This window comes from Aureobasidium subglaciale, assembly GCF_000721755.1.
Source record: "Aureobasidium subglaciale EXF-2481 unplaced genomic scaffold scaffold_4, whole genome shotgun sequence".
Lineage (NCBI taxonomy): Eukaryota > Fungi > Ascomycota > Dothideomycetes > Dothideales > Saccotheciaceae > Aureobasidium > Aureobasidium subglaciale.
The window spans coordinates 126,618-147,375 of NW_013566991.1; the positions used below are offsets into that span (position 1 = coordinate 126,618).

At 51.4% G+C, this 20,758-nt stretch overlaps 11 protein-coding genes across 11 annotated transcripts; 7 read left to right on the forward strand and 4 right to left on the reverse strand.

The window, feature by feature from the left end:
- The first annotated feature begins 135 nt into the window (after positions 1–135).
- AUEXF2481DRAFT_37202 (uncharacterized protein) lies at positions 136–1,240 on the forward strand. The gene has a single exon (XM_013490844.1). It carries the CDS (start codon positions 359–361, stop codon positions 839–841), a length of 483 nt encoding a protein of 160 aa, XP_013346298.1. The 5' UTR covers positions 136–358; the 3' UTR covers positions 842–1,240.
- Positions 1,241–1,590: 350 nt separating this feature from the next.
- Positions 1,591–2,669, forward strand: AUEXF2481DRAFT_540137 (uncharacterized protein). The gene is made up of 2 exons (XM_013491040.1): positions 1,591–1,640; positions 1,911–2,669. Exon 2 carries the CDS (start codon positions 2,022–2,024, stop codon positions 2,547–2,549), a length of 528 nt encoding a protein of 175 aa, XP_013346494.1. The 5' UTR covers positions 1,591–1,640; positions 1,911–2,021; the 3' UTR covers positions 2,550–2,669.
- AUEXF2481DRAFT_540288 (uncharacterized protein) lies at positions 2,612–3,417 on the reverse strand. Its single transcript, XM_013491041.1, has 2 exons — positions 2,837–3,417; positions 2,612–2,781 (listed from the first exon to the last, which is right to left on the reverse strand). The coding sequence occupies exons 1-2, from the start codon at positions 3,309–3,311 to the stop codon at positions 2,675–2,677; spliced, it is 582 nt and encodes a 193-aa protein (XP_013346495.1). The 5' UTR covers positions 3,312–3,417; the 3' UTR covers positions 2,612–2,674.
- A 107-nt stretch (positions 3,418–3,524) lies between these two features.
- On the reverse strand, positions 3,525–5,523 carry AUEXF2481DRAFT_2605 (uncharacterized protein; the record flags this gene model as incomplete). The annotated part of the gene is made up of 2 exons (XM_013490650.1): positions 3,525–5,335; positions 5,409–5,523. 2 exons carry the CDS (start codon positions 5,521–5,523, stop codon positions 3,525–3,527), a joined length of 1,926 nt encoding a protein of 641 aa, XP_013346104.1.
- Positions 5,524–6,102: 579 nt separating this feature from the next.
- Positions 6,103–9,369, forward strand: AUEXF2481DRAFT_53931 (uncharacterized protein; the record flags this gene model as incomplete). Its single annotated transcript, XM_013490937.1, has 1 exon — positions 6,103–9,369. A coding segment is annotated over one exon (3,267 nt), but the record flags the coding sequence as incomplete, so codon positions are not given.
- Positions 9,370–11,075: 1,706 nt separating this feature from the next.
- On the reverse strand, positions 11,076–12,148 carry AUEXF2481DRAFT_63327 (uncharacterized protein; the record flags this gene model as incomplete). The annotated part of the gene is made up of 2 exons (XM_013490977.1): positions 11,076–11,817; positions 11,868–12,148. 2 exons carry the CDS (start codon positions 12,146–12,148, stop codon positions 11,076–11,078), a joined length of 1,023 nt encoding a protein of 340 aa, XP_013346431.1.
- A 353-nt stretch (positions 12,149–12,501) lies between these two features.
- Positions 12,502–13,216, forward strand: AUEXF2481DRAFT_540203 (uncharacterized protein). Its single transcript, XM_013491042.1, has 4 exons — positions 12,502–12,729; positions 12,782–12,813; positions 12,870–12,933; positions 12,996–13,216. Exons 1-4 carry the CDS (start codon positions 12,588–12,590, stop codon positions 13,058–13,060), a joined length of 303 nt encoding a protein of 100 aa, XP_013346496.1. The 5' UTR covers positions 12,502–12,587; the 3' UTR covers positions 13,061–13,216.
- Positions 12,930–14,052, forward strand: AUEXF2481DRAFT_540111 (uncharacterized protein). Its single transcript, XM_013491043.1, has 3 exons — positions 12,930–12,933; positions 12,996–13,338; positions 13,394–14,052. The coding sequence occupies exons 2-3, from the start codon at positions 13,212–13,214 to the stop codon at positions 13,996–13,998; spliced, it is 732 nt and encodes a 243-aa protein (XP_013346497.1). The 5' UTR covers positions 12,930–12,933; positions 12,996–13,211; the 3' UTR covers positions 13,999–14,052.
- A 53-nt stretch (positions 14,053–14,105) lies between these two features.
- AUEXF2481DRAFT_2609 (uncharacterized protein) lies at positions 14,106–14,828 on the reverse strand (the record flags this gene model as incomplete). The annotated part of the gene is made up of 1 exon (XM_013490651.1): positions 14,106–14,828. One exon carries the CDS (start codon positions 14,826–14,828, stop codon positions 14,106–14,108), a length of 723 nt encoding a protein of 240 aa, XP_013346105.1.
- A 684-nt stretch (positions 14,829–15,512) lies between these two features.
- On the forward strand, positions 15,513–16,945 carry AUEXF2481DRAFT_2610 (uncharacterized protein; the record flags this gene model as incomplete). Its single annotated transcript, XM_013490652.1, has 2 exons — positions 15,513–15,711; positions 15,762–16,945. The coding sequence occupies 2 exons, from the start codon at positions 15,513–15,515 to the stop codon at positions 16,943–16,945; spliced, it is 1,383 nt and encodes a 460-aa protein (XP_013346106.1).
- Positions 16,946–17,697: 752 nt separating this feature from the next.
- Positions 17,698–20,348, forward strand: AUEXF2481DRAFT_2611 (uncharacterized protein; the record flags this gene model as incomplete). The annotated part of the gene is made up of 3 exons (XM_013490653.1): positions 17,698–17,982; positions 18,040–20,154; positions 20,214–20,348. 3 exons carry the CDS (start codon positions 17,698–17,700, stop codon positions 20,346–20,348), a joined length of 2,535 nt encoding a protein of 844 aa, XP_013346107.1.
- Positions 20,349–20,758: the final 410 nt, after the last annotated feature.

A 20,758-nucleotide genomic window follows, 5' to 3' on the forward strand; every position in this document is an offset into this window, starting at 1 on the left:
TTTGTTACATGTGTCAAGAGCTATTCGTTATCGCGCGACTTTAGCCCGCACCGGACTTGCGTCCGATGTGGCAGTAGCATCTTCCCCTAAATGCTGAATTCTGTGGTCTCCACTAAGTCAGTAAACAATACTCTCGCGATGGCTGGGCAGAGTACCCTGACTAGTAGCTTGATTTACAGCCATCAAGCTCCGACAATGGCAATATATATCAGGAGCTGATTTGGTGGCGTGTGAAAAGACGAAGATCATTGAGTGCACCACACTCACTTTTTCTCACCTCGAAGCACATATATACAACGCAGCGCCTTCCAATCCACCTGAGTGCTCACAAGTCTTGACATCTTACTCTCTGTTTATCATGACGGGTCAAACACGCTTCCCGCCTTCGGAGCGAAATGGTGCTCTGTCGACCGATCATACGGTCGTTATCTCAGTAGCTTGTTACCAGGATGGCGTTGCAGTGCCTTACTACCAAGAGTCGTGCTTTCTCAGCAGCTTTCAGGATGCGCGAGCCGATTGCAAAGTCCCAAGCTTTGCCATCTTGGCTGCCCATCTACGCGAGATGCCCAGGTCGATTGGAATCATTACCGAAACAGTTTTGCTATGGCGCACACCAAACGACCGTTACCGCAGAGTCGATGACGATGCGACCTTTCTGGCAGCCTTGATGGATACCCTCTTCACGAGCAGTTCTACAGTAGAGCTTTTGATCGTGGAAGGACTGGGTATGATAAATTCGGTCGGTCTGCGCGAGGAGGCGAGTCTAATGCTAGACAGACGAGACACACGCCTCTCGACAGTTCGAAATGCAAGACAAAAGCTCATCGGATTCTACGAGTGAAGACGTATGAGAGAATCACTCGCGCTCAGAAATCTGCACATGCAAGAGACCAAAAAGATCGTTCGGTTGACAAGCTCGACTCACGCTTTTGCGGACTGATACCACCGAGGTATATATATCCTGTGGCACTTCATCACCACCGAGGTATATATATCCTGTGGCACTTCATCACCACCGTCACGATGTCGGAGAGGCTCCATGTATTATGGGCGCCAACGAGCAAGCTGAGTTGGTATAATGCGCTGCCATCAATCGGGAATCTCAATGATTTGGTCGCAGGAAAGCTTGATGATCGAGAGGACATAATTGATGAACGCATAGAGGGTACGCAAACACAGAGATTGGATCAGAAGGATCTCATAGCAGAAGTAATCAATGGCAAGAACAATACACTCCGGTTGCCTTCCCTAAAGTTCTTTTAAGATGCGACTGTTTGTACCTGCCTTCCAACCCACCTGTAGTTCACTCACATCGAGCATATGGATATGAACATACGAAATGCTGCGTGGGCAGTGATGTTGATCCTAGCTTGATCGTAGTGCACTGGATTTCGGGAAACGTAAAAGGTTCACTTCTGCTCATCACACTTTATATACTGAGGTAAAAGAGTTCCTCTCACATCCCAGCTTGGTATGACCGAACTCAGTGAGTTTGGCGCAGTGGGAGACCCTCTGACCACTGGACAGCCGTAAGATACCAAACCCTCCCATCGAGGAGGAAACTTGGTCAACTTACTGCTGTGCGAAGCCGGGAGAAGTAGCGTCGGCAACACCTAATTTTGGTTTACAGCATAAAGGTGGTAGGTTCGACTCTCGAGGATAACTTTTTGAGATGACTTTCTGCTTTTTGTTGCCTCATCAAGTTGTGTATACAGCTTCGAAGCATTTGGTACGCTGGGCCTCGCTCCACAAAACGAGCCGAGGATACAACTTCAATCTGCACGAGAAGGTGTAACTCAAGTCTCGCATCAATCACTGATCGGCGGTTGTAGCTCCAGTGTGCGACTTTGCTTCTTTCTTGAATTTTGTTGCGGCCTGCTCAAATGCTGATCTAGATACACTGAGCGCAGATGGCTTGAATCAAGGACCTACGCGCGTAGTTCTCTGTGCTCAATATATATACTACCCCTACCACGGCTCGATTGCGCCGTTCAAACATACTCTCGGTCGCCATAGCCAACATGGATCGATACAGAGCCCTTTTCAACGTTTGTTCCGGGATCCCCGCCCTGCAAATGATCATCTCCATAACATGCTATCATAACGGCATTATGATTCATCGTGGCGGCCTACCTCTCAGCGATTGCCAGGATAGTCTCGAACGATACAAGCCGCCCAACTTTGCCGTCCTGGTTAAACACTTGGAGAGAATGCCTGGATTGTTTGGTTATCGCTCCAAGTCTGATTTGCTGTGGCGTCAGTCAAATGGTCAGTTGGGACGAATGACAAGTGATCACTCGTTCTTGGCCGCTGTGCTGGATGCTTTGTATATGGGCAGAAACATCGTGGAGTTGATATTCGTCGAGGGACTGGGTACGTATCATTCTCAAGAACTGCGGACGCGTGTACGTATGGGTGGACTAATACTGCGTAGATGTGTCGAGCGTGCCAGAAGACTTTGGTGCAGGAATGAGGGGGTCAAATTTGGATGTGTGAGATGCGATGGGGCCAGTATTCCTTGCTGTGGCAGGAGAAGTGGCGTGTCATAGTCTGGAAAACAGATAACTATCGTTCATGTTGACATACCAAATCTTTCAAAGTTGTCTCCGTTGCAGGGTGTTGTGATCAGTAAGCGCGGATCAGCAACATCAGAAGATGGGCCACGAGAGTCGCGTTAGGCAGCCAGCACAAGTGAGTCAGTACTTTGACGAACGAGAATCGAAGTGAAGCTGATTGAAGAGCGATAAGTCCAGCTTTGAACAACACACTCTCTCATCTGTCCTGCAGACCAGTCAGTCTCTCCCTACTACGACAACACTACCTCTCGTCAACAAACTCTTTCCAACATGACCAACCAAGCACCAGAGCCTGCCGCGGAGGCCACAGCAGCCAAAACAACAATGTCCAGCCTTGACCGCACATTCGACGACATGATCGTCTCCCTCACCCGCCACAAGCGCGCTGCTGACGACACCACCTACACCTACCAAATTCCCTTCGCCGGACTCCACCGTCAAGGCTGGCCCGAGACCATCTCTAGGCTCGATCCATCGCCAGATGATGATGCTCATTGTGTCATTGTTTGGCGCGTGCACGAGTCTGGTCAAATCGCCATCATCAGGGATCTGATGACCTTGCGCGCCGCAGCCCTTGATCATCGCACCGCTGGCAAGAATGTCATCCAGCTTTACGTTGTCAAGAGAGGTGGTAAGTGAACGAGCAAATTCGTTCAAATGGATTGCGTTAGCTGACCCTGCTTCAGACATCACCAACCTTCCAAAGCTGGAATTCGCCACATAAGCAGAAGACATGGTCGAACTTCCGAGCTATGCTGTCGATTGATGGTACGCAAGATATCAAAAAGCGGGCAAACAATCTCGATGACTGACTCGGTGCTTTTGCAGAAACGCCGAAATAATCGCACTCCGTTGTCAGAAGCACCAGAAGCTGATAGTCAGACTGAACAAGATTTCGGACGACTGTGCAGAGAGAGGAGGGCATGCACGTACCAAATGCTACCTACCCTACGTCACTGAAATACTGATAATCTTGATATCCTCCATGGGCTTCTCCTTCCACACTTTTGCATTCTCGATCCTGTGTACAACATCCATGCCTCTGACCACGCGTCCAAAGATGGTGTGCTTATCATCGAGCCAAGGCGTTTTCTCTGTGGTGATGAAAAACTGACTGGCATTTGTACCTTTACCAGCATTTGCCATGCTGACGGTGTACGGCTTGTCATGACGCAAGGCTGGAGTAAATTCATCCTCAAAGTTGCTGCCCCAAATACTGTCACCACCAGTGCCGTCACCTAGCGGATCTCCAGTCTGGATCATGAACTTGCGGATGATACGATGGAAGATGATGCCGTTGTAGTAGTCATTCTTGCTGTGTACAGTGAAGTTCTCCACTGCCTTTGGAGCGTGCTCAGGATAAAGTCGTATTTGAATGTCGCCCATAGATGTGTGAATGGTAGCTGAGGAGCCTGTTTGTGTCTTTGCAGCTTCTGCTTGCTGTTTTGTTGCAATAGTGCGAGGCTTCTCGTTGTGAATATCTCGATCCGACTTGTTGATGTTGGTGTCGTTGGTAAACATGTAAAAGCGAACCTTTCCGGAGCCTGTAGCCACAAGCATGGAGTCACGCGCTTCAGCTTGTTGCAGTAGGGGATTGTCACTGGCAGCCATCTGTACAGTGACGACACCCTTCTTGTCAGGCTGACCTTGGTAGATGGCCAAATTCAATGCTCTAAAAGGCTCTTCTTTGCCGTAGACCTTGACAACACGATTCGTCAGCGTGTTGATGACCTTTGTTCCCAAGATCGAACCATAGAGGATGAAGTTGCCAGTCTCATCGAAGATGATGTTGATTCGAGCACGGACGGCGGGGTGCTCAATCTCGCGCTCGACACCCAACCTGCGGCCAAATTCGACATCGTCTAACTTGTCAATAGCTGTTCCAGCTTGTTGCATCTCAGTGATAGTAGCCAGTGATTCGTCGTAGGTCCTGTACAGTTTACCGGTGGGGAAGTCGAATATGCGAACCTTGCGATCAGGGAAGGACATGGTAGCAAATTGTTGGCCAGTGGGTGACATTGTAATTGATGACGGGACCGACTTTGCCTTCTTGAAGTCGAAGAGATTGGTTGAGCTCTTGATGGCAAAGACATTATCAGGTTTCTCATAGTTGCTAGTCGGACTCCAGTACTCGAGCATACCGCCCTCATCGACCGATACAACGCAGTCGTATTGCGGGTTGTACGACATGAGCGACACTGGCAGTCTATGCAGCTTCTCCAGTTTGTGAAGCGGTGCTGTGTTCTCACCTCTGCCGTCGTACAGGGTGATATGCGAGCTTGTGTCGTGCGAGACGGCCAACAGAGGCATTGAAGCACCACGCCCATGGACGAAGCAGACACATCTCGGTGCAGGCTCCGGTGTGAGCATGGCCAGCAGGTCGAAAGTGATTACATCGAAGATCTTGACAGAACCATCGATACCAACAGTTGCAAAACTCCGGCCGTCAGCGCTCACGCTTACACTCTTGACTTCTCCTTCGTGTGCCTTGAACTCCTTGACGAATTCAATACCATCTGCCACCTTTTTCCAGAATTTGACCACGCCGTCGATGGATGTTGTTATGAGGAAGTCGGTGTGAGGTGTGAAGGTGTTAAAGCAGAGCTGGTCCTGATGCATCATGGATTTCGAGTATCTGGTTGCAGCGGGTAGTGCGGCTACATAGAGCTTCTCATATGGCAGCTTTCTACGCTTCTTGGCCTTGGGTGCGGCTGCTGAGGGCAGCGCTGGGCCAATGTCATCCTCGTCCGAGGACGTGTCTGGTACGTGTTAGTGTCAAGTACTTCTGCAAGACTCGCTTCCTGCTGGAGTGCTCAGGTGTCGCATTCTTACCATCGGCATCATCGTTGGTCGTATCGTTGTTTTGCCGAGTCGCATCCTCGGCTTCGACCTCATTTATTGTGCGCTTTGTGCCCTGAGGCGATGCGACAGCTTGGCCGTCGGACATTGCTGCTGTATGTCAATGGTGCCTAAGGTTATGAGTGGACAAAAGAGTGGTCGGTGTCGGCACATTGGCTGCCGACTGCCATCTTACGCTAGAACGCGGGCCGAGCCCTGCGTGACTCATGCTTTGGTCGATGTCATTGGCGGGGCGTCTAGAGTCTTCGTTTCCTTGTAACAATTTACGCTGCTTGCCCTTGCCCTTGCCCTTGCCACCTTCTGCTTTCACATCAACATTGTCGACACTCTTCTGCGCCTTCCACTTTCGAGCGTGTGTTTGTCCTTTCCTCGTTCTATCAGGCCGCATTTTATTAAGCCTGCCCTTTTCCTTATTGCATTGCATCGTCACGTCCTCTACGTCACTAATCCACCGCAATCGTTTCGTTCAAATACCGCTACACTCTCGCAAAATACAACAGTCATGTCTACCACTGAGACTGCCCCTGCCCCTCAAGTTGATCCTCAAGCTGGACGTTCTTCGAACCGCCCGCGCAATCGCCGAGCACGCAGCGAGAGAAACACCAATCCCAATCCCAATCCCAACTCCAATCCGCCATCTCAGCAAGATGAGCCTCAATCAGATGCCTCCAATCCTGGCCGCAGGCGAAGAGGTGGTGGTGGAAGGGGCCGTGGCGCGCGCGATCCTCTACTGTCTCTGAGACCATCTACAGTCGCGCCGTCTACACAAGCATCATCCGTGGATCCGTCAAGTGCCGACGTCTCAGGTGCGGAGAACAACACCCACAGTCAAGATGCACGGCGCGGAAGAGGTGGTGCAAGAGGTGGAAGAGGAGGATCAGCGAGAGGTGGCAGGACGCGTGAGAACAGAACGGTCAATGGAAGAGCCTTTGGTGGCCAACTCACATCAAATGGCGAACTACAAGGAGATGCCACAAACTTCGTCCCTGGCCAGCCAATCCTCACCCAAGGCGCCACCTCGCTACAGACCCAACCTCGATCGCAAAGACGCCGTCTTTCAAAGTCAACAGCCCCCGACATTGCTACTCGCACTCACCACGACATTGACCACGGTCATTACGAATGTCCCATCTGCACGAGCGAGGTTCTTCGCAACTCCAAAGTATGGTCGTGTCATACTTGCTGGACCGTCTTCCACATGTCCTGTGTCAAGAAGTGGTCTCAAAACCAAGGCTCTGCCGCTGCTCAGCAACAGGGTCGCGAGAATGGCGAAATTCCTCCGCCTAGACAATGGAGATGTCCTGGATGCAACCTTCCGAAAGACACGCTGCCCAAGACATACACCTGTTGGTGTGAGAAAGAAGTCGAGCCACGTGCTGTCACTGGTCTGCCTCCACATTCTTGTGGAAACACTTGTGGCAGAGAAAGAGTTCGCAAATGCCCCCACCCTTGTCAGTTGACATGTCACGCCGGCCCATGCCCACCCTGTACTCATATGGGCCCGACTCAGACTTGCTTCTGTGGCAAGCACGAGTCGACTCGCCGATGTACTGACACCAACTATGAGGATGGCTGGAGCTGTGGTGACGTCTGTGGTGATCTCATGCCCTGCGGAGAGCACGAGTGCCCAAGGGCTTGTCACGAAGGTCTTTGTGGAGCTTGTGAAGTTCGTATCGATGCTCGCTGCTATTGTGGCCAGGTCGAGAAAGCTTTGCTGTGTGCTGATCGCGGTGACGAAGTCACAAGCCACAAGAAGCATATTACAGAAGACAGTCAGGACTTCATCGAGGAGTGGACTGGCGTGTTTGAGTGTGCTAACTCTTGCGATCGCGCCTTCGACTGTGGCATTCACCACTGCCAGAAGCCTTGCCATTCTCAGGATACTGACCCTGGTCATTGTCCTCGTTCCCCCGATGTTGTATCGCATTGCCCTTGCGGTAAGACCAAGCTTTCAGAGATCTCTCCGGACGCTCGGAGTTCTTGCCAGGATCCTATTGCAAACTGCAAAAAGGCGTGCATGAAGAAGCTTCCTTGTGGACATCCATGTGAACAGCTGTGCCACGCTGGTGCTTGCATGCCTTGCCTCAAGGCTGTATCAATCAACTGCCGTTGTGGTAGAACAACGTCTACCACCATCTGCCATCAAGGTAAGATCGAGCCTCCTCAATGCATGCGCGTCTGCAGAGTCAACCTCAACTGTGGTCGCCATGCTTGTGATGAGCGCTGCTGCGAAGGTGAGCGAAAGGCTGCTGAGAGGTTGGCCATCAAGCGCAAGGGTCGGAAGCTCGAGGACGCCCACATTCGACCGATCGATGACGGCTTCGAAGCAGAACACATCTGTACTCGTCCCTGTGGTAGACTTTTAAAGTGCGGCAACCACTTCTGTGATGATCTTTGTCACAAAGGTCCTTGTGGTTCTTGCAGAGAGGCAATCTTCGATGAGATCAATTGTCACTGTGGTCGCACTGTACTCACACCTCCTCTGCCCTGTGGTACTCAGCCTCCACCATGTCGCTTCCAATGCAATCGCCCGAAGACTTGTGGCCATCCTCAAGTGCAACACAATTGTCACATGGACAACGAAAACTGCCCTAGGTGCCCCTTCCTGGTCGAAAAGAGTTGCATGTGTGGCAAAAAGAGTCTCAAGAACCAGCAGTGTTGGTTCAAAGACGTGAGTTGCGGTCAGATTTGTGGCAGAAAGCTCAAGTGTGGTTCCCACTTTTGCACCAAGCCTTGTCACCGTGAAGGTGACTGCGAAGACGCCGGCGGTCGACCTTGCCAGCAGCCTTGTGGAAAGCCCAAGAAGGCTTGCGGCCACCCAGATGAAGCCATTTGTCATGCTCCCACCGCCTGCAAGGAGGACAAGGCTTGCCCTCATAAGATTTTTATCACTTGCGAATGCCAGGCCCAAAAGCAGGAAATGAGATGTAATGCGTCAAAGACCAGCGAGGGAAACCTTACAAAGTCATTGCCTTGCAACGAGGAGTGCGCCAGACTGGAGCGCAATCGTAAGTTGGCACTCGCTCTCAATATTGACCAAGAATCACATGTCGAAGGAGGTGATCACGTTCCATTCTCTACCGAGACCCTCAATCTGTATGCTGCTCACCCTACTTGGTCCACAAACCAAGAGCGCGAGTTCCGAGTGTTTGCAGCCGCAGACGATGAGAAGAGACTGAGGTTCAAGCCTATGACAGCCACTCAACGAGCCTTCATCCATCATCTCGCTGAGGACTTTGGTCTGGACTCTGAGAGCATGGACCCCGAACCGCATCGCCATGTCGCCATTTTCAAGACACCCCGATTCGTGCGCTCGCCACCGAAGACCTTGAAGGAGAGCATGCGTATCAGAAATGCTCAGCGTGTAGCATCCGGCAAAGCTGTAGCCAGTAGTGAAGGAACCGCTACACAAGTCCGTGCTAACGAGGTCGGAGAGCCGTATAACAGCTATGTCATCATGCGTCCACGCTTCGGTCTCATGACTGAAGAGGTCAGGACCGAATTAGCAACATTCGCTCTTCCGGTACAATTTGATGTCGAATTCTTGCCGAATGAGGAAGTCATCATCAAGGCAATCAGTCGTACTCTTGATGAGCAGGCACTCGATCAGACCCTCAAGAACGCCAAAGCACCAATCGCTGCTGCTATCTCCGCGAAGAGCCTTGGCACACTCCAACTTTGCCGTACAGACTCTTCTCTCAACATTACTCGTCGTGAGAATGAGAGTGGTGTCAGTGATGGTTGGTCTCGTGTTGCCGCGAAGAGTGCAGCATCACGTCGACCCATCGCTCAGACAGCCTCATCCAACAACAACATCTTCTCGGCTCTTTCCGGTGGGAACAAAGTAACATTCGCAAAGAAGAAGGAGAAGAAGGTAGTCGTTCCAGTCGAGCCTGTTGTTGATGACTGGGAGGCAGCAGAGATTGCCGAGGAAGAAAAGGAGAAGTTGGCTAGTGGCCACAATTCCGAGGCCGAGGCCGAGGTGGAAACAGAAGCAGAGGTGTCGAAGGTCGAGCCTCCCTTAAATGCTGATATCGAGTTGCCTGAGGTGGAACCTAGCGTCGTTGTCGAAGATGAGTCGGCCGAGGTCGAGCAAGCTAGTGGAGAAGTCGAAGCACCGGTGGTTGCAGAGGTCGTGCCTGAAGCGGTCTTGGACGCCGCACCTGTTGAGAGTACAGCAGAACAGACCGCTACAGAGTCGGGCGTTGAAAAATCCTCGACCGAACCTGAGCAAGTTCAAGGAGTAGACACAGCATAGTTGCTGTTCTTGTCACTGTAGCAGGTCACTATCGTTATCGAGTTTTCTGTCTGACCATCAATGTATTCCTTGGCACGCCAATTATCTGCCTGTGACTATGGATACATATGTGGTCCATCTGATCATGCAACTTCCTCACAAGTCTGGAACGATTGTTAAGGACAGTTCCAGTGAAGCGTTGATGGTCGACACGATTGCTGTGTCGGCACTAGTCAACGGCCAGAATGTATTCCAAGACCAAGAGTGTAAGCCACGGACTCTGTCAAGCCATGATTTGATTTCCTATTGGGAACGCTGTCTCGCCATATCTCTGCACATGCTCTTCCAATTCAAGAGTGAGTTGTGAAGTCTCTCAGCGTGTTGTCGTCTTAATCTTCGTGAACAAGTGAGACAAGTGAGGCAAGCCACCGATCATATCAGGCAGCTACATCGTCTACGCGCCTGCATCACACTTTCCTCTCTTGACTACCACTCTCACAGATACCTCTCATCAACCAGCTTGCCTCTGAAACATCACTCTTCACATTCCTCAACAATCACAATGTGTCAACTCTGCGTGCTCAACTCAATCGCGAGAGGCGAGCGCTGGCCGAAACCTCTGGTGCCACTCATCTCAGACCTGAATCTCCTCGTCAGCACCGCACACTCTAGACTCCTCTTGTATCAAACCAGCTGTTCCACCTCTACCACCGTTCCCAAGCCTTGCACCACCTCCACATCTAAACTCGACATCTCCATCACCGCCAAAACAACAGCAAAGACATCAGCAAGAAACGCACTCCTCACAACCCTCCGTGGCATCCAAACTCTGCTCGAACTCCTCGCAGAAGAAAGAGTAACTTGGTGGGAAGGAAAAGCCAAGGGGAGAAAGGTTTGGAGGGAGACGCGTCAAGAAGACATGATTACTGGGATCAATCTTGTGAAATAACAAAACTGGGGAGATGATTCAGGGGGCTCAAGGCAAGATTGGGCACTTTTTGTCGCTGGAGTCTGGGATTCCAGGATGGAGTTGAGGGATTGGATGAGGTCAAGGGAGAAGGCGAAGGCGTCGGCATGGGAGGCTGATTTGGACGGCGATGCTTTGCTATAGGAAAGGACTGGATGGACGATTGAGTTGAAGTGAGGCAGAGACGTACGGTACATGATGACTGATGTCATGGCATATCGAGCTCTGTCTGAGAGATCTGTACTCGTACAATCGAACAGCGACATGACTCGGCACGTTCACTTCGGCTGATATGGAAATTGCTGCACAAGCACATTATGTATATTGTTGCATGCCTATCATTGCTCCGCTGAACTTTTTCCCTACTGCCGTTATCACATCTTGGGTATCGTATACGATCAACACTCTCATCGCTCATCATTAATCTTCGTACTGATTACTGGCTCTTGTGAATCAGGTTCTCAGTAGCTTTCACTCTCTGCGCCCACTCGGTCCAGCTGCCATCGTAGACCTTTCTGTTAGTCTCGGGAAACCCGGCCTCGGTCAGAGCAGCATCGATGACACTGGCAGTCACACCGGTCCCGCAAGAGCTGATGATGGGCTTAAGAGGATCCACTCCCTTGGTTCTGAAGACATCGAGCAGTTCGTCTCTGGAGAGCAGCGTTTTGGTCACTGGGTCCAGAAGCTCGGGCAGGGCAACACTGATGGAGCCAGGAATGTGGCCAGAAGAGAGGCCAGCCCTGGGTTCGGGGTCGACACCGCTCCAGCGACCGAGAGATCTGGCGTCCAGAATCTGCACACCCTCTCTGCCTTCCTTGTTGTAGTCCTTTGCAATCTCCTTGACTTGTTCGAATGCGGCGACCTTGGTGGGATCGATGGGCGACTCCGGGTACTGTGACTCTGGGAGATCGCTCTGCTCTCCTTCTTCGACTGGGAAACCTTCCTCCACCCATAGCTTGTAGTTGTTCAGGATGTGAATGCTGGGGTGGCCAAAGACGCGTAGAGTCCAGGCGACACGAGGGGCGCTGAAGATGCCGAGCTCTGCACTGTCGTAGACCACGATGTTATCGTCGCGACGGATGCCTAGCTTACGCATGGCTTGACTAAAGACTTGGGCGCTGGGCAGCATGTGAGGGTATGGCGAGCTCTTGTCGGCCACAGCATCGAGGTCAAAGAAACTGTTGCGAGTCAGTACCGCAATGCATGAATGAGTAGCCGGGTCAAGTACCGAGCATTGGGAATGTGGCCCTTTTTGAAGACCTCGTGGCCTGTCCTCTTCTCGGGGTCGTTTGGCATGAACCAACTGGCGCACAAGGGAATCACTCTGGGCGAGGTTGCCAATCGGGTGGGAGCATTGCCTTTCAAGGCAGCACTCAGCTCTGCAGGCTTGACCAGATATGATGAGAGAGACATTGCTCTTTGCGATGATGCAGTGTGAGATGTGTTGAAAGAACGTCGGAGGGATGGGAAGGTTGAGGATCTGGCTGACTGGAGCAACGAGGAAGCCATGATGCCCCACTTGGATCGTGAGAGATGTGGAGACTGTGCTCGATGTCGTGATTTGGCGATATGTGATAAGCTGTATAGAAGCTGGTGCAGGATTTTGTACAGACTGCCGCGCGAGTCAGTGCAGGACTGAGGAAATAGCGGAATCGCTTGACGTGCGTGTAGGTATGGTGTGAGATGTGAGATGTGAGATGCAGAAGGTGAGCTCCGTACTCGGCTTGTATTCCAGCACGTGGTGACCACGCCGAGTCGCGTTTTCGCGGTGATCGACAAGCGATAAGCCTGTTTAGCTCTTATCGCTGACGTGCGTCGAGAGTCCGAGCTTCACTATCGCGGGCAATTGTTTTGTAAACAACCCACCTTCCTGACCCAAGACCCTGACGCAGAGTATACCAACCATTCGACATTCACCTGCATCTGAGAGCCGCTACAGTAAACAGCAATGAAGGTCAACATTCTATCTTATAACGCAGTTGCGGCTTGGCGCTGGGACATGCCCGAAGACGATGATTGTGGCATCTGTCGTGTTCAATTTGACGGTACCTGTCCCAAATGCAAGTTTCCAGGAGACGACTGCCCTATCAGTATGTGTTGCGTCCTGGACGAGTCTTTTGCATTCCACTCATCAAAAGATAGTAATGGGACAGTGTACACACTCGTTCCACATGGTATGCGACCTTGTGTCCCAGGCAATGTGAACCAACAAGACTAATATCTGTACAAGCATTGCCTCGATACTTGGATCAAGCAGGAATCAAGTCAAGGCAGATGCCCAATGTGTAGACAAGGTACGTGAATTACCAGCCGGGCTCTGAAGCCAACCAGATAGACTGTTTACTGACTTGATTAGTGTTTCGCATCAAGGGGACTGCAGACCAGAGTGAAGCCCAGCCCGAGCAGACTCCAGAATCTTGAACGCATAATCATCCCCACCTCTGTTGGCGACTTCTGGCGACTTTGACGAACACGCATTTTCACATGCATTTTGCCAAGCACAGCTTAGTCAGGGTCTGCAATAACTAACAACAACCCGTGTGGCCCGACTCTTGTTGATCGCCATTCGATCATGTCTGACGCCGACAAACAATATTCTCAGAACTTCACGCGGACGACCGAAAACTTGGGCAGCCCTTCAGTAGATCATTCAAATGACGCTCAGGGCCTCAACGCCAACCAGGCACTAAACACCGACGGTGGGTCTCACATAAGCTACTCAACTGCTCTACATGGTTACTGACGCGCTCACAGAGCTATTCGATGATCCCACCTATCCTGACGCCGCACCCGATGAACTTCTCCCACCTCCCGATTTTCGCCCATTCTTTACTCTGATCGAGGACCCCGACACCGGCGAACACCATCATCCATCAGTACACTACATCTTCTCAGATGACAATCCTGACGTTGTCACCTCCACCATCGTGGAAGGAATAGATCGAGAGCTCGCTAATGCACCGCTGGAGAAACGACCAACGAACAAACGCGAGCGCATGATCCTGCTTGACATAGCACCTGATGGGAAGACCGTAAACGAAGCTCAAAGCCTCAGTCCACACTGGCAGATTCTCAAGACAACGGTCGGCCAGGCACCGTCATGGGCGGACGAAGTGTCAAGAAAGGACATACCGGGTCTCATGTTGAACATCCAGGGCATGGAAAGCCACAAGCTCAAATTACAGTCAGATCGCCCTAAGGGTCCGCAAGAAGACATTATGGCCCGTGTTGAGGCTATGATCGGTGGCTACAGCGATTGCTTGTCTACTTTGGAAGGTCTCGTCAAGAGAGATGTTCTAAAGGATGAAGAAGGCGCACCAGTGGTAACGACAGATGTTGCTGCCACCCATGACGACTGAGGAATGATGTGATGAATGATGGCAATGGCTTATGATATCAAATTCTTGATCCTCTTCCTACTCGTTCTACTATATACAGTGATGCAACCATGCGGACCAAGTGCCTATCACTCGATAGATTGCCCAAATCGATCATAGAACCTGCCGCTGTCTTTCGTGTTCCAATCTTGTATGAGTGGAAGCAGACCAATGACACTCTCTTCTGCTGTGATGGCACCCTCTTCCTTGTACTTGACCAGCCTTGACTCTACCCGACCGGGGTGGCACAGTATGAAGATGACTTCAGGCACATCAATACTGAAGCTCTTGATCATTGAGTTCAAGGCTGCCTTGCTTGCGCGATATGCGTATGCAGATCCTGTGGTGTTGTAGCCTACACTTCCCATGCGTGAAGACATGATGATGACTTTGGCCGCACTCGCTTGTTTCAAATTCGGAAGAAGAGCGCGGAGGAGAAGAAACGTGCCAGCTGCATTTACTTGAAATGTGTGCACAAGTGTTGACAAGTCCATGACATCCATAGTCTCGGCTGCAGCTACAGATCCGGGCTGAGCTGTTTCGACGGCAAGAACCAAACCACGAATACCCACACTGTGGACAAAGAGATCAATTGCAGTGTTCCTTATTGAAGCTGAAAACTCAATGATCGACTTCTCATCGGTCACATCGACAAGGTATGATTTGATCGTAGCTGGGTGTCCTTGGTATACGGAAAGATCGACATGCTCTCGGTCAATGACTAGGACAGTATTGGACTTGTCACTTGAGTAGGCATCCAAGAATGCGCGACCTAGACCAGAGGCAGCGCCGGAAATTAGTATGGTAGGCATTGATGGAAAGTAAGATGGCAAGCGAGGTGATTGCTGAATGTCGCAGAGTCGTGTCTGAAACGGGAAGGAGGTGTCTTTGACTCGTCGGACGCGATGCGGCTTTCGGCAAGTCGGTGGGCCGCTTGCATGCATTCCTCGACACAACCTTGTCGCTGCCGTCCAAGCCCAAGTCGGTCTTGCTCGCCGTCAGGACACTTCCATGTGCGCACGACGAGTCGATACTCTACTATACCGGAAATGAACATGGTCTGATGCTCGAGACAGTAATATTGCCGTCGCCCCTGTACAGTACACGCAAAATCGCACACGCTCGTACTCGTAGGATCCATCCTTCCATGACGGCAGTCGAATAACACAGGATCGATTATGCTCGCCTTGGTTGTCACGTCCTCCTCACACAAGTCCCTGCTTGCCAACACAAAGCCCTGAAGCAAGCCGTATACTCGTCGAACATGCGCCTGTAGCTTGTTGAGTCACAAGATTCTTGTATGCCACCGGCACATCCTGCCGCACAGTCACTCTATCGTCAGCACGTAAGACCCTCCGACCGACGACGACGCATATGATTGCTGTCGCCAACATTACTCCTGCCCGTGTCTTCCGCCTTTGCAGTCGTAAACTCGCCACCTACTGTCAAGCGCTTATACCCTGCTCAGTACCACCGCCACCAAGGCTTCACTCACCATGCGCCGCACTCCGCAACGCCCTCGTTCCGGTGACGCCTCTGTCGCAACCCCTCGTACCATCGAGCCACCCACCAAAAAGATCTTCAACTGCATAGCCGACGACTCGGCTTTGCTCGCAGGCGCAAAGAAGAGCACCCGTGATGGTATCCGGAAATGGATCGCCAACGGTCAGATCAGGCTCTTTGTGCCTCTATACAGTACGTCACTTTGTACGCAAACTCAAGCCAACCACGACTGACTGTCGCAGCCCTCGCCCAAACCACTCGTCTGAAGGATGGAAACGGTCGCATCAGCAGCGACGCCGAAGATGCCCTGGTCTGGCTAGACGATGCCACCAGCACTTACCCCCACCTCGTCACACTGCAAGGCGGCTTCGAAAAGTTTGAGACATGGGCAGAAGTTGAGAAGTTTGCCCTGCCAAAGACTTTGTTCTCTGAAGGCGACGTTCATGATGAAGAGCTGGAAGGCCCATCCGACGACCTCGTTCATACAACCGAAGCCAAACTTGCCGTTCGCGACGCAAACCTCTCCATGAGCTCCGCCGATACAGACGCTTCCCGATCAGCCACTCCTTCTTCTGTACACACCGCTCGTAGTTCTGTCAGCGCTGAGCCTGCGGCCGAGTGCCCTCCAAATAAAACTCGTGGCCGCGCTCAGTCATCCAAATCCGCAGCCAAAAAGTTGGTGCCCGATTCTGCATCGACTTCTGGTGTTCCTTCGCATCTGCGCCCTCTCTTCAACTACATTCTCTGGCGCATTCACCAAGAACTCGACCCTGTCGCCGCTCTGGAATCTTTCATCTTCCTGACTGATGACCCTACCAAGACGAAACTCGCTCAACGCTTCGGCATCCGCACCAAGAGCCTCGCCGATATCCGCTACGTCGTTGCAAGAGAAGAACGCGAATTCAAGAATAGACAAGTCGTTCAGCGCAAGGAGATTGAAAGTAACGCTGTCATCGCACGTCCCGACACGCGTGCTACCGCCACAACAGCGACAGCCACCCCTGCGAAGGAGGAGACTGTCATGCGTCCAGAGCTCTTGCCTGTTGACGAGAGACCTACCGCGGTCAGCGAGGATGAAGACGAAGTTTTGCTCAAGCACCCACCCAAGGCTCCTGCAGCCATGCTCGCTCAACACAAATCTCCCAAGGCTGGAAATAAGGTGATGGATCCCAATCAGTTCTCGCGTGGAGCTCAGACTCCGGCCCGTGGAAATGTCCGTGGTGGTGCCTCCTTCAGAGGCAATTCTACTCGTGGTCGCGGTGCTTCCTTCACGCCCGCAGGACCAGGCAGAGTCACTGCTCCAACAAAGCTGGATCTCACCCCTACTACCAACGGAAATGGACCAATTGACCCCAATTCTTTCACTCGTCCTTCAGCAAACACCAACAAGTTCCGCGGTGGCCGCAGACTCTGGGTACCCACGTAGGAATGCTAAGCGAGCGGCAGACCCGCACACAATTATTGCCCCAACGAAATCTTCGCACAAGGATGCTTGCCTGAAGGAGTTGTCGAATGACCTTTCAACCTTCCAGCCAATGCCTGACTTGCATCGATCAAGCAGAGCAGATCCTGGTACCGGACGACAAACCACCGCTGCACAGCATATCTTCGAACTGTCCTTACGAAACTCGAAGCGAGAATGGAGTCTATCTTTTCTATCAGACTTGATTTCCAGGCATAGGCGTAGCGCTTAAGCACGCACGACTAGCACAGTCATAGACGAGAGACTTAGTACGTGGCACTCTGCCAGGATTTCGACATCTCAAAGCCAAACATGCAGAGGAAGATAGTGGACGTCAAAGGTCAAGGGCTGATTTTACAGACTGAGAGGGGATGGAGGAGAGGATGTGGAGTATCTTTTGCTTGTGTTCCTTCATTGATAACCTTGCGACTCTTGGCCAGTGTTCTCTCGTTGAGAGACATCAGAGAGTCTTTAACTAGTTTCCCGGATTCTTCGCGGAGCAGACCGTTGTATTATGAATGAATTTGCCATACTTTTGCGATCAAGGTATCCCTCTCTCGCTTTTCTTTAAAGCTGCGCTTTATGTCTCTTCCCCGCGTTTGGGCCATGTTCACATGCTCTTGGCATCCGTCATTTTGTTTACCTTGAATCAACAATCTTTTGAACGAAGACAGCAACCAGACAGCATACCTATCAGCGATTAATGGAGTAAAATTATGCCTCGGACCTTCACAAGAGCTACAATAGCTGAATCATCGACGACCCAACAGACTTTCATATTCCCTAAAGACAGCCATCTCATCATCACAACTTCTGGTGGCATTTTTTCCTGGGACCATGATGGAGTCAAGCGACTCTTCAGCAGCAGTAAAAAGGGCATACTGGCAGCGAGAGAAGCAAAAGATGGAAGTCAGATGCTTGCTGTAGCGGATGAGCATGTAGTCGTGTTGCATGACTGTAAAAGAGGACGCGAAGAAAGCTGGGGTCTGAGCGGCAACGAGGTATACTCGTCCGAATTCCATCAGAGGAAAACATAACTGATAGTATGGTTCAACCAGGGCATTGTGCGCCTCTTAGAGTATGGGCCGGACGCAAAGTCTCTCTTTTTGAGTACCTCCTTGACTGGTGCGATTCAACATTACTCAATTCGCGAATCTAAGTTGCTCGACTCACCATCTAGTCACCCTTCTGCACCGACCGTTCTAGCAGTATCACCCACATCACACCTGATACTGTCCGCTTCCGAGAATCCTACTGTTGTGTACCTCCGAAATCTCACCCTCAGAACATCTGCTATTCAACTGCATCCGTCTGCAAGCAGTGCGGCGATTGCAGCAGCATCTTTTCACCCTGGACGACCGAATGTTTTTTTACTTGCTTTCAAGGACGGCAGTATTGCTGCCTATGATGCCACTAAAATCGCACGTAACAAGGTCGGTGCCCCCAACAAGTCTTGTATGTCCACCAATGGCCATACAGGCGAGATTTCGCACTTCAAAAATCTGCATCGCATTACGAACGTCAGGAACATGTCAGACCCTCCAGATGCTTCAACGAACACCACGATTGGAAGTAAAAGTATTGCAATCACCGGCGCAGCTTTTCTCCCTGGGTTTATGACCCGTGCAGTCAGTGTCGGCGCTGATGGAAGATGTAGACTTGTTGATTTCGAAGCCGGTGGCAAGATACTACGTACCTGGCATGCACAAGCACCTGTCACTTCATTGTCTGTTCTGGCGGCTAAGGTACAGCCGCAGCCTGTGAAGAAGATAGGACACAGGCAAATATCCGGAGCCGTAGAAGGCCCCATCGAGACCAAGACCATCATCGCTGTAGGAAGAGTTGATGGTCAAGTACTACTGTTCGACTCGGTCGGCTTGCGTCTAGATCAAGTCATTGTCAATGACCTGGGCGAGAAGATTATCAGTGTGGACTGGATGAGAGGTCCTAGCCCGCATGCGATCCCGAACTCGTTTCAGTCCACTTCCGCCCAGAAGCAAGCTCATCACGCTCTGTCGCCCAACAACGGTCGTTCTGGGACGATCAAAGAGTCGAGTCTGCTGAAAGTTTTGAAGCTACCTTCAGGTGCCGTCTTCGATCCTGTTCAGGTACTACCTGAGGTCATTGTCTACATCTCCGAGACTGAAGATGTGTCAACTGTACGGCATACGCCAAATACCGGTGCGGTCGTTCGTTCAACTGTTGCTGAGACCACCTACCTAGACCTCTTCTCTCCGGTCAAGAAGGTATCACCTCCACGAGCGCGTAAAAGTCCAGTATCATCTCCGCGCCTTCGCCGATCGCGACTCTCGAGTCACACTTTTGTCAAGTCGAGCAGTCCAGGATCTACGTTGAGAGAGCTTGATCCCGTCACAGAGTCCTCTGAATACACCGAACACATATCCATCAAGCCTCTAAACGCATCAGTCGCATCAAAACAGACACCCCCTCCTGCAGTTGCTCCTCCCGCTTCTGCTCAACGCGGACCCAGATCAGCGCGTAAGAGAGTCCACATCCATGCAACTCATAGTCAAGTCCGAAGTCCTGGATCTTCTGCAGTCATTAGAAGAAATGGCAAAGTCCTCGCAGATCTGAGAAAACTCAGTACCGGTAACTCTGCTCAGTCGAAAAGAGGCGGAAGTGCCGCCCTGTTCGCCCCATATATGAATCGTACTGGCATTACAAATCTTCCAAGGACTGGGACGCAGCAACTAGTCGAAGATGAACCAAAGTTGCCTCGTCAAACTCAACAAAGTGAGCATGGACATGAACGTCGTCGCCACCAAACTCCACAGGAGAGAAAGTTCGAGTGTGTGTCTGAGAGCCGCTCGTCAGACAGAGATATCTGGCTGTCCGCTGGCTCGTCAGATGAGATTTGCAATCGACGAGACTATGTCAGACATACGTACTACCACGCTCGAACAAGACAAGCCGAACAGTCTCAGGTTCTGACACAACATGTTCAACAGCCTCAAGCTCGCCCAAGACAAGCCGGGCAGCCTCACGCACAGCTCCCACTTGCTCACGAGGCTTCAAGACCCAAACGTGCGCCGTTTGTCCCAATCTTGAAGCCCGAGCCGGCCCATGGAGCTACACCTATATCACCAAGACCACAAAACTCAGGCAAAGAAGCTGCCGTACTCTCAATGTCGGAAGAGGCCATGTTCAGTGCCGTATCACACATTTCGAACATTGACGGCGAGTTTATGCCTGATTCGAGAGCCGTGCAAAGTCTGTTTCCACGGAGTTCTTCTATCTACTCTACCTCTCCTTCTCAACGGCAGTCACCTCGAAGGTCGCCGAAGAGACATGTGCAGGTCTTGAGGGAGGAAGAAGAGACGACAAGAGTGATACCGAATTCTACTGAACGTGCGAGGCTAATGAGTATGCCATCCAATACCATCATAAACTTAGCCACCAGAGAAGCAGCAGCCAAGAAAGCAGCAACGATTTTGCTAGCATTTGACGACACCGGCGACGACAAAGGTCTGCCAGCTCTACCATCCAAAGATACGACATTACAGACTCAACCTTGTGCCTGCAAAAAGAAGAGCTGCCAAGGCTGTAAAGAGTTAGGCACAAAAGTTCGTAGCTTGGAAGACGAGGTAGCACGGCTCAAAGCAGAGGTTCTGGGGCTTAGAAGTGCTTTGAGAAGGACTGGAGTCTCAAGTCGAGTTGTTGAAAGAAAGAGGTGATGTCGTTTTGTGTATTGTTCTGTTCATTTCTAGATACCCCTTCCTGCGATGTACCTTTCCATGATGCTTCACTGAGTTCTGC

Bases quoted from the DNA above. Each gene is read 5' to 3' on its own strand.
- AUEXF2481DRAFT_540288 (XM_013491041.1), bottom strand. From the start codon at position 3,311: ATGTCTTCTGCTTATGTGGCGAATTCCAGCTTTGGAAGGTTGGTGATG. The intron at 2,782-2,836 runs GTTTGTTGACGA...ACTGGTCTGCAG, and splicing joins GGTTGGTCATGTTGGAAAGA to GACAGATGAGAGAGTGTGTT.
- AUEXF2481DRAFT_540137 (XM_013491040.1), top strand. From the start codon at position 2,022: ATGGATCGATACAGAGCCCTTTTCAACGTTTGTTCCGGGATCCCCGCC.
- AUEXF2481DRAFT_37202 (XM_013490844.1), top strand. From the start codon at position 359: ATGACGGGTCAAACACGCTTCCCGCCTTCGGAGCGAAATGGTGCTCTG.
- AUEXF2481DRAFT_540203 (XM_013491042.1), top strand. From the start codon at position 12,588: ATGAAGGTCAACATTCTATCTTATAACGCAGTTGCGGCTTGGCGCTGG. The intron at 12,730-12,781 runs GTATGTGTTGCG...ATCAAAAGATAG, and splicing joins AGGAGACGACTGCCCTATCA to TAATGGGACAGTGTACACAC. The intron at 12,934-12,995 runs GTACGTGAATTA...TGACTTGATTAG, and splicing joins ATGCCCAATGTGTAGACAAG to TGTTTCGCATCAAGGGGACT.
- AUEXF2481DRAFT_540111 (XM_013491043.1), top strand. From the start codon at position 13,212: ATGTCTGACGCCGACAAACAATATTCTCAGAACTTCACGCGGACGACC. The intron at 13,339-13,393 runs GTGGGTCTCACA...ACGCGCTCACAG, and splicing joins CCAGGCACTAAACACCGACG to AGCTATTCGATGATCCCACC.